The sequence below is a fragment of the Miscanthus floridulus genome, chromosome 2 (assembly GCF_019320115.1).
Source record: "Miscanthus floridulus cultivar M001 chromosome 2, ASM1932011v1, whole genome shotgun sequence".
NCBI lineage: Eukaryota > Viridiplantae > Streptophyta > Magnoliopsida > Poales > Poaceae > Miscanthus > Miscanthus floridulus.
In genome coordinates this window covers 16,480,756-16,492,343 of record NC_089581.1, presented here as the reverse complement: position 1 = coordinate 16,492,343, position 11,588 = coordinate 16,480,756, and the positions used below count along the sequence as shown (strand labels likewise).

The 11,588-nt window shown below is 43.8% G+C and overlaps 1 protein-coding gene across 1 annotated transcript; it reads left to right on the top strand.

The window, feature by feature from the left end:
- The first annotated feature begins 1,057 nt into the window (after positions 1-1,057).
- Positions 1,058-6,186, top strand: LOC136518254 (uncharacterized). The gene is made up of 10 exons (XM_066511898.1): positions 1,058-1,209; positions 2,938-3,196; positions 3,281-3,485; positions 3,598-3,688; positions 3,802-3,944; positions 4,087-4,330; positions 4,420-4,524; positions 4,811-4,993; positions 5,075-5,270; positions 5,368-6,186. The coding sequence occupies exons 2-10, from the start codon at positions 2,983-2,985 to the stop codon at positions 5,844-5,846; spliced, it is 1,860 nt and encodes a 619-aa protein (XP_066367995.1). The 5' UTR covers positions 1,058-1,209; positions 2,938-2,982; the 3' UTR covers positions 5,847-6,186.
- The last annotated feature ends 5,402 nt before the right edge of the window (positions 6,187-11,588 follow it).

Sequence of the window (11,588 nt, the reverse complement as noted above, 5' to 3'; positions counted from 1 at the left end):
TTCTTCTCGATCCAACGACCGACGAGCCCAGCCGAACAGGCCGAATCTCATCGGCGTACAAGTACTGCACAGCTTTTTACAGCCACTGGGAGTAGTTTGCGGGGTACGCTACACTCTGGGAAGACGTATGCCGGCGAAAGAAAACAAAAAGGAAAAGTGCCACGAGTCCCGAGCACAGGTCACACGTCCACCGGCCAAAAGGACAACAAACAGAACACGCCACTGGCACTAGGCACTGTGATACTCGATCCCACTTACACACGGGTCCGGAACTGACAGCTGTGTTTTGGTCCCACCAGTCAGTGATCAGTAACTAAGTAAGTGCGGTTTGGTCCCCGCCGCCCGACACCGTCACGGTCAAATTCGGGCGCGTTTAGGGTCTTGGTTAGATTGCAAGTTTTTTCACTTTCTCTTTATCATATCAAATTTTTAGACACATATATAAAATATTAAATGTAGATAAAAAATAATTAATTATACAGTTTAATTGTAAATTACGAGATAAATCTTTTGAGTCTAGTTAGGTTATGATTGGACAATAATTGTCAAATACAAACGAAAGTGCTACAATACCAAATACTAATTCCTAACCTCAATCTAAATAAGCGGCGTGTTCGCTGGTTGGTTTCTGGGCTGGCTGGTGCTGGTTTGTTGTGAGAGGAAAACACTGTTGGCTGGTTGAATAAGCCTGGCTGAAACCAACAAGCGAACAGGGTGAAGGCTTAGATGTAATTTTTTTTGGGTTTTGGCTACGGTAGCACTTTCGTTTGTATTTGATAATTAATGTCTAATTACGGATTAATTAAGTTTGAAAGTTTCGTCTCGTAATTTCTTATCCAACTGTGCAATTAGTTTTTTTATTTATATTTAATACTTCATATATGTGCCGTAAAATTCAATGCGGTGGACTGCATAAAAATTTTGGAAACTAAACAGACAGGGCCTCACCAGTCGTCGACCTTTGATGTTCGGTCGCTGTAGATTCTCGGGGTGAAAAAAAAAAAGCTGCTCAGTAAAGGCGGCGAGGACGAGCGCAATAAAGCCTCGGGCCCTCGGCACTCTTCGCCAGCCTTCACTGCCCCGGGTGAGCTGCCACTGCGGCACTGCCAGCTTCCCCGTGCGCAAGCTGTGCTGCTGCTCGCCGGCGCAGGCGCAGCGCCCACTCGGCCACTCCCCGGCCGCTCTCGTCACTCCGCCTGCTGGTAATCGGTGAGCCCCCTCCGCCAGTTCCACCCCTTGGTTTCCTGTTCACTTCCCATCTTCTTCGTCCTGCTCCTTCCTCCCCATCTCAATCGCTTACGGTAGCGGACTCCGCTTCACACGCGTCAGTTTGGGGAAGGGAAGGTGGCCTTCCAGGCTTGCCAGCGCCCGCCACTGACCCTTCCTGGCTTCGTCCCGGGGTGGAGACTGGAGAGGCCACAAAATGCTAAAAATCTTTGTAGGCAGATGTGGATTTGCGAACCACCTGCCCTGTCTCGGGCTCTAGCCTCTAGCAGAGGAGGTGACGCGGATGCGTGATGGTAGTGGTAGCGTCGTACCCATCCATGGTGTACGTTCATGTCATGGCATGGCTTCGTTGTCTGTGGAATGGTGTAGTAGTAGTAGTGGATAGTGACCAGCTTGCCACCTTGGGTTCTTTTTGAATTCCTGATGCCAGCCTCGCACGGGCAACCGCGGAGGAGCTCGCTGATGGATGCGCGCTCCACGCGAGGAACTGTTCTGAATTTCTTATACGAGCAAATCTGCCTTGCTTGCACGCTGCCCATGGCCAGCTTGCTGAAAAATTTCTTATACAATTTTTTTATTAAAAAGAAATATTTGGATGCCAGTGGCCCTGTACCAGTACTAGTTATTTAGTGATTAGTAGGCCTGATCTTGCAAGTCCAAGATTTCTCCTAATTAATCCACAACTTTCCTAAGTGGTTATGCTGTCCTATTCTGCTGCTCAGTGGCCACGGTCTGAACCTGGCGATGCAGAGCAAGGCCTCTGGCGCATAATAGCCTAAACGTCTTCGGCTCAAACGTCCCCGTCAGAGCGATGAAACAATTCGACGCAGCGGCAGCCGGCGGTGCTGGCCGGGCGAGTGAATTCTAGTTCAGACACGCACAACTGATAGACGCCGCTCGTGGTGCTGCATTCACGAGCTGAGTGGTGGAGGTCGGGAGATCGTATGCTCAACCGTCGTTGGCGACAGCTTGTTTTAGGTCCCCCCCCCCCCCCCCCCCTACTAATCACGACCCTTGTTTCTTTTGGTTTCTTTTGATTTTGTTGCCTTGCCATCCGTCTTCATGTCGGTGCAACGTTCATGGGCCACCGATAGACACATCCACTGGTGCTTATAAGAGGAATCCGGGTTCCGTTCCTTTGAGGACATCCTCACCCTTCCTGGGCAGCAAGCATAAAGCTTTTCTGCATTATTTTTCTTGCAGGAAATATTCCTGCCTTTTGCATTTGCGGTCGTGCTCATGCGGATTGCTAGTTCCTTACTTTGAGTCGAGTATATATATATTCTGAGGTATTCATTGTGCTAGCTTCTGAAAGAGTCGTGTGCTCATGATGTTGTGGTGCCTATAGTATTCTGTTCATACTGCATTTTATGCTTTTATCACCCCCTTTCTTTTGTGCCGGCTCAGTTCGATCAATCCAGGTTAGGTAGCTTTGGGTTTGTTTTCCCTATAAACATGCTGGGTTTCAGCAACTTTACGCGGTTTCGAACAAAGAAAGGCAGAAAACGCACCCGATTTTAAGTTATCTGCTCCCTTTTGTGCGTGTTTTTGTTTTTTTTTTTATGATGTTTACGGCAGCATCTGGAACTGGTCCAATTCTAGAGTTTTATGTATGTGTTTTTTAAACAAGAGACTTGTACTATAATATTGCATATTTATTGAATAAGCTTTATTGAACGTTAACTCATCTGTTTGGCATCCTTCTGCCAGGTCTATATATAGGTGGTTCGTGGTGATCAGAACCACACAGGCAAGATGGCGAACGTGCACAAGATCACCCTTGTTCTCATGTTCTGCCTGCTAGCGTTGGGGAGAGCAGAGTACCTCAAGTACAAGGATCCGAAGCAGCCTATCGCTGTTCGCATCAAGGATCTGCTGAGTCGGATGACTCTTGCTGAAAAGATTGGCCAGATGACCCAGATTGAGAGGGAAAATGCCACAGCCGACGCACTGGCGAAATACTTCATAGGTATGTCAGATTATACTAACACTGAAAAAATGCAGAAGGTGATAGACTGGAGTATGCGTTTGACATTGCCGTGGTGTTTTTCAGGTAGCGTACTGAGTGGCGGAGGTAGTGTGCCTTCTCCTCAAGCATCTGCTGAGGCTTGGGCCTCCATGGTGACTGAGATGCAGAAGGGCGCTCTTTCTACACGTCTAGGTATCCCGATCATCTACGGTATTGATGCCGTGCATGGTCACAATAACATCTACAAAGCTACTATTTTCCCTCACAACGTCGGGCTTGGAGCTACCAGGTACAAGCTGCACCTACTTTGCTATGCCTTTCAATATGCCTGTAATTATGTTGTGACAAGCATTTGTCGCTCTATATTATTATGTTGATGTGCTGTTGTAATTCTATTCCAGGGACCCTGACCTCGTTAAGAGAATTGGAGAAGCAACTGCTCTTGAAGTTAGAGCTACTGGAATTCCTTATGTCTTTGCTCCCTGTATTGCGGTAATAAAGGCATTTCTTCCTGCTGTACTGTGGATGTTTCATTTCGGTTATAAATGTCCCTTTTTTTGTTATCCCTTTAAACTCATGCCTGTAGCTTACATGATATTGCCCAGGTTTGTAGAGATCCAAGATGGGGACGCTGCTATGAGAGCTATAGTGAGGACCCAAAGGTTGTCCAGTCACTGACTTCACTCATCTCTGGCTTGCAAGGCGATGCTCCTGCGGATTCCGTGGGAAGACCATATGTTGGTGGAAGGTATTACTATACCGAACACATAATAGCTAGATTGTCTTCCTTCATGGCTTAGAGCCAGCTTCTGTTTTAAAAGGTGGAAGTAGACAAGTAATGTTCAATTCCAACGCCGAACTAAAATTGTTTTCGCTGCTGTACTCTACAGTAAGAAGGTTGCTGCATGCGCGAAGCACTATGTTGGTGATGGTGGAACGCATAAGGGAATTAACGAGAACAACACGATCATCAACACACATGGACTGATGAGCATCCATATGCCTCCTTACTATAACTCTATTATCCGAGGTGTCTCTACAGTCATGGTCTCGTACTCCAGCTGGAATGGAGAGAAGATGCACGCAAACCATTTCCTAGTCGCAGATTTTCTCAAGAACAAGCTCAAGTTTAGGGTCAGTTGGTCATTACAAAGGCTCTATATTTTTCTGTTTATATATTTACGTCAGCTACATACTCAAATTTGAACTTCTTTCGCAAACAGGGTTTTGTGATTTCCGACTGGGAGGGCATTGATCGGATCACTACTCCTCCTCATGCCAACTATTCTTATTCAATTGAGGCTGGAGTTGGTGCTGGTATTGACATGGTGAGAATAAGATATGTGAAACATGTGCATTAGTTAATTTTTTCTTCAAAAAACAGTAGCATAAGGACCAGCCTTTTTACTAAAAAAAGAAAACTTCCTGAAAAGTAATATATCTTTGATTTAGATAAGGACGTCGCTGATAAATTATTTTTGGACTTGGTTCAGATAAACTATTATGGGAGTGAATGACGGCTTGCTTCTCATCTTCTTAGTTACCACTTAATCATCGGTTCGAATGCAATATTATGTCTGCTAGCTGACCATGCCCTGAAATTATCATATGCAGATCATGGTTCCATTCAGATACACAGAATTCATCGATGATCTCACGACACAAGTTCAGAACAAGGTCATCCCCCTGAGCAGAATCGACGACGCCGTTTACAGGATCCTCCGTGTCAAGTTCACCATGGGTCTATTTGAGAACCCTTACCCCGATGCTAGCCTTGCGGGCGAACTCGGGAAGCAAGTCAGTTCTTAACACCTCATGCTCGTCTGCATACACGCTGAATATGGTTACTGATGGATCTACTTATTCGCGCCTTGATAGGAACACCGGGAATTGGCACGTGAAGCCGTCAGGAAGTCCCTGGTTCTTCTGAAGAACGGAAAGTCCGCACCGTTGCTGCCCCTCCCGAAGAAGGCTGGTAAGATTTTGGTCGCCGGTAGCCACGCCAATGACCTGGGCAACCAGTGCGGAGGATGGACAATCACATGGCAAGGAAGCAGCGGCAACACCACTGCTGGTGAGTGGCGCCTCCTTTTCCGTTTCGCTTGCAGCCATCACACCTGAGATTCGTGGCCAACAACGAACTAACTTGCGATGGGATGTGGATGGAACAGGCACGACGATCCTCTCCGGAATCGAGGCCACCGTGGATCCCGGCACGCAGGTGGTGTACTCAGAGAACCCGGACAGCAGCGTGCTCGCCGACAAGTACGACTACGCGATCGTGGTGGTCGGGGAGCCGCCGTACGCGGAGACGTTCGGCGACAACCTGAACCTGACGATCCCGGCGCCCGGGCCGAGCGTGATCCAGTCGGTGTGCAAGGCCACCAAGTGCGTGGTGGTCCTCATCTCCGGCAGGCCCCTGGTGGTGGAACCGTACCTGGGCGACATGGACGCGTTCGTTGCGGCGTGGCTGCCGGGGTCGGAGGGGCAGGGCGTGGCGGACGCCCTGTTCGGCGACTACGGGTTCACGGGGAAGCTGTCGCGGACGTGGTTCAAGTCGGTGGACCAGCTACCCATGAACGTGGGCGACAAGCACTACGACCCGCTCTTCCCGTTCGGCTTCGGGCTCACCACCAAGGGCACGAAATGAGACGGCGGAGTCGATCGTCGTCGTTGTCGATGAGAACCGGCGCGTGGCGGATGGGCTGTGACCTGTGAGTGAGTTGTGCACTTGTGGAGTTGTGGCTCGTGAGGCTTTCGAATTGGTTGGGGTTGAGTCGGGAACGCTGCACACATTGGGCAGCGTACGTTGGGGGCCTGTGGGTAATAACAGTGATGCATTCTTGAGGCGGTTGTTGTTAGCGTGGGTTGTTTGGAATGAAATGAACAATAAGATGAGGCGCGATACATTCGCTTTGTTTGGAATGAAATGAACAATAAGATGAGGCGCGATACATTCGCTCTGGCATGCTACCTCATTGGTTGAGTCACTGTCAGGTTTGCTAGTTTGGGTTCCCCTACAGCCTCTATTATCTTTCAGTCTCGCTCGGCATCGCGCTTCTCTGCCGTGCAAAAGCAAAACAATGGTACGGTATGTAGCCTGCCATAGGAGCGGAGAAACTGCTCAGTATTTTTTTTTTTTGAGAATCAGTAGCTTGGTTACTGCCGCAGTGCCGCTGCAGCCAAACAGATCCTACGTTGATAGTTTCAGTCGCTGTTTCACCCGCACGGCACGGGGCCCTGGTCCGCAAGACCGCAAGCAACCGCAAAGGAAGAAACTGGCCTGTCAGACTATAGGTGCGCCAGGGGAGCCGGGCCACGAAGCGCTGGGCCGCAGGCCCGCGAGGAGGCGCCAGCAGGCCGGGTCTGCTAGAGTCCGGCTGTTCGGACCCTAAGCTCGCGCCGGCCGGGAAATTATCTTTCGCGCCACTCGCGGCGCGCGCGCGGGCAGACTCGCTCTGTTCGATTAACTTACTTTTCACATATTAAACAGTATTTTTTTCTCATAATATTTTAGCATAAATATCAGCCTAAACTAAATTTTAGCGTAAGCCAACAGGGCCACTGTTTCGATAGCTAGCGCGCGGGCCGTTTGTTTAGTGCACCGTTTCTTTATCAGATATGTATTGAGCTGCCAACGATCCGCGCGTATCGCGTACGTGCTCGATGGCTAGTTTCTGAACATTCCCGAGCAATGCATGGCGAGGCTGGGTCACAAGATCATGGGCTCTGTACGTGAACTCCGGCCCCATGCACATGCTAGCTTGCGTCTTTTCTTCATTTTCACAAGTACGTGTACGCACGTACATAGTTTCTGTTTTCTTTTCTTTGCTAGCACAAATGATATTGACGGCTAATAAACCAACTAGCTTATGATCCTTGTATATATATAAGCAAGCTATATCATTGAGTGAAAACTTTGAACCGTATACTCGACGAATACGTCGAGTATGCAATTTTAGTGGAAATACATGAACGTCATTATAAGCCGGCTTATCAGCTGTGGTATAGTATTTTTCTCTCCCAACAAATTAGCCGTACAAATCAGCACAAGCGGCTTATAAACCAGCCGAAACAGAGCCGATGGACCAAGCTAACTATTAGCTTCCTTCATTCTCTTATATATTTATTAATTAGCACGCATAAAGATGAATGCATTCTTCTTTAATAGTATATATATAATACGAGCTCAGGCACATATAAACACGTTGCATATAGTTATATTTATTTTGAATATTTTGTACAAAATCTCATCAAACAAGAATATTATTTTATTAAAAAATATATCATGTGACATCTCATAGAATATAGAAAAATATATGTAAGAGATAAAACAAATAAAAAGATAGTAATCAAAAGTAATAGATAAAATATAAGAAAAGAAAAAAACTAAAACATAGAAGAACATCATATATAAATAGAAATTACTTAAACAAGCTAAATATACCATAGAACATTTCACGGATACTACGTGGATACTCAAAGATAATTATGAAACATCTTATTTATATAATGTGGACATTCTAAAACATCACAAAACATGACATGTATACCATGTGAACATAGAAAAATATCATAGAACATCACATGTATAACACATGAACATCATCAAAATACATCGTAGAATATCACATGTATACTACATGAACATCACATGTTTATTACATAAACATCACAAAACACATCATAGAATATCACATGCATGCTACATGAACATCATAAAATACATAATAGAACATCAAATGTATATTACATGAACATCACAAAAATATATCATAGAACATCATATGTATACTGCGTGAACATCACTGAATATATCATTTAACATCGTATATATACTACATGAACATCACATGTATATTACATGAATATCATAAAATACATAACAAAACATCACATTAATAATACCTGAATATCATAAAAACATCATAAAACATCGTATGTATACTAAATGAACATACAAAAATATATTATAGAATATCACATGTATGCTACGTGAACATCACAAAATATTACATCATAGAGCATCGCATGTATAACACATGAACATCACATTTATATTACGCGAGCATCACAGAACATCACATGTACACAACATGAATATCACAAAAATACATCATAGAACATCACATGTATAATACTTGAACATCGCAAGATACATCACAGAACATCATATATATATACTACGTGAACATCATAAAAAATATCATAAAACTTCATATGTATACTACATGAACATCGCAAAATATATCATATAACATCACATATATACTACGCGAATATCACACTTATCTCATATAATATAGAAAATAAAAAATAAAAATTAAAGTAATTAATTAGATTAAATAACTAAGTAAAAAATTCACGTATAAACATAATAACAAATAAAAAATATATAGAAAAAAATAAATCAATGAATAAGTTAAATAAGGAAGGAAAAAAGAAAATTTTAAAAATCATATGGTATATGTACCTTATGTAACATATGAAATGAAAACTTTAAAATAAAAAACGAAAATAGTTCATATAGTAATTAAAAAAGAAACATCAGGGAAATAGAAAAACAAGGAAAAATAAATAGAAATAGAAAAGACAAAAGGTTAAGAAAATGAAAAGAAGAAAAAAACACATGAGAAAGAAAAGAAAAATAAATATAAGAAAGGAAAGAAAAAAAGGATAAACGTACCAATCTATGGGTGAACATTTAAAAACAAAAATGTGTTGATGCAAAAGTGGATCTATAAACACAAAGGGCTAATACCCGAATCGATATCCAAAACGTGCCAGTCGATTTGACCTGTTAATCGACAAGGATGAAGATACGAGCACTTTGGTCCTGACAACAGCGATACGTCCGGAAGTCACGGCCAAGAGGTACTCACGCGGAACTCGAGAATCATCGAAGGTCATACTGAAGCTATGCAACTCGCCGAATCAATGAGAACTCGTAAAAAAGAAAAATATGCAAATTGACGAAGTCGCCGAAAAATAAGTAGATGCAAATAGGAGTAAAAATTGGTTTTGATATTGATTGATTATCCTTATTACATTGCCCCTCACTCTATATTTATACCCTGATCTAAAGAGACATAACCAAACACAACTAGGACACCAAGTCCATATCTAAGGAAACACGTGACTCTTACATGAATCATACTCTAACAAATATAGAAAAGAAAATCAACTCCTATCCATTTTCCTATCCGCCTCAATTACGATGGAAATCTCACCAACCTCCTTTCCATCGGCATAGCTCCTATTTCATCGGTAGTAGTCTTCAAGCCTTCCTTTATCGGCATCGACAATAACATCTCCAACCTTATCGGCAACGCCCGAGTCTAAATCAACCTTTCCATCGACCACCACCATTCATCGGCAACCATCTTTACAAGCTAATTTTCATCGGCTGTCAGCGTATACAGTAACTTTCCTCTGCCGATTAGCCCACTCTGATCATTTTGACACGTGCAAAAAATGGTGTCAACACATGCCCCCCAATTTTGGAGTATAAAACAATTAATGCTCTGAAATTTACTCCAGATAACGTTTGCCTTCGCCCAATTACCATAACTCATCCTTCAAGCCAAAACTTGATCTGTTATCAAATCTAATCAAATCTAATCCTGATTCACGCACCTCAGTAAATATCGCACAACTGCCAACCACTCTTGCCTTGATTATGGTTAAGATACTGAAATAATAATCCATCGGCAAGATCCTAACATAATAATGCCGCCACTTTCAGAATTAAAATATCCTGTACCAATATCTCTTCCAAGTCATGATTACTTGCCATCGAATCATCTGTACAATCCCTTGATTATCATGCGAACAGTTACCATATCCATCTGAACCACCTCGACCTACATGCGCGCGGTATAGAGATAAGTCCAAAATACCCCTACTCCAAGCGGCTTATAAATAGATTTCTCCGGAACGCTCGTCTTCTACCCTCAGACTCCAATCTTTGTCATTCTCTCTTTCTGGCGGCGACTCCGACGAACAACTGCGTGACCTCAACCAACAAGAACTTTTCTCCAGCGTTAACCTCGAGTCTCCGGCTCGTGCCCCCATCTACCTCAAGATAATGGCAATCAACTTCGACGTCCCTGTGGTTCGTTCCACTTCCGTTACCTTTTACCTCGATTCCTCTAGTCTTTGCGAGTTCATACAGTTGGTAATTTTTTTCTTTTCTTTTGTTCTTTGGATCCTCTAAACTTAGGTACTGCGCAACAAATTAGTTATTCCAACCGATTAGCCACATGTCCAATGCCTAAGACCAATGGGCAACCTAGATCCAACTGATCTAATTAATGCAGAGGTCAATAGAATCCCCTTTAAAGCCCAAAATTTCTCTCTGAATTTATGGAAAGATACATTCCGATCTTGGCCCAAAACCACCAAAGGGTAGAAAGATTGGTACTTAAGGGTCAATAGGTCGATGCAAGTACACTGGGCAGAACGGAAGGTAGACCAATGCATTAGGCTATCTATTGCCGATATGCAAAAGAACGAGTCAATGATGATTGCAGCTGCTTACTTCTGGTCAGACACAACAAACACTTTTATGTTTGGACATGGCCCAGCTACTCCCACACTTGCCGATGTCTATATGCTCACTGGCTTGGATATTTCAACTGCCGATGAAGGCTCCATCTATGGCAAAAAATCTAAATATAAGGTGAATACCCGCAATATCGGTGGTTGGACGGGATACATTCAAGAATGCCAGAAGACCGGGACAGTTAACCAGAGGGAACATGCCACATTCTTGAATATGTGGTTAGAAAAATTTATCTTCTGTGGTCGATCAGTAGGACCAACCAACACCTTCCTCCCCGCAGCTGAACTCTTGGCCAATGGTGTAAGGTTCCCTCTTGGCCGATACCTTCTGAGCTCCACTTATCATCTTCTTCATCAAGTGTCTCAGAAACTTTTGCTTGGCGAACCCATCGGCAACTTAGGAGGCTCGTGGTGGTTTATCAACATGTGGCTAAATGCCCATATGCACAAACGTTTGCAATGGGACTTCTTTGCCCAACAATTCCCACAAGAAATTACTGAAGACCACGTGCTTGGGGACGAGGAATTGGCAACACGCTCACCCCTCAATTTTGGTGAAGCCATAATTGTCCTTCCTGGAACAGAGGCCAATGAAGATCAGATCGGCAGATTCTTCCAAAGCTTCTACAATAGTCTTTCTCGTGATCATAGGGCCTGGGTACCTTATATTGATGAAGAAAACAGATTCTCCCTTCTTTTCAACTTTGTCGATGACACTCTGAATCAGGATAATGAACTCATGATGGCCATCATTACTCCTAGGGCAATTCCAGTAAACACATTCGGTAGCGGGGAAAACACCAACATCACGTATGAATTTTACAACCCA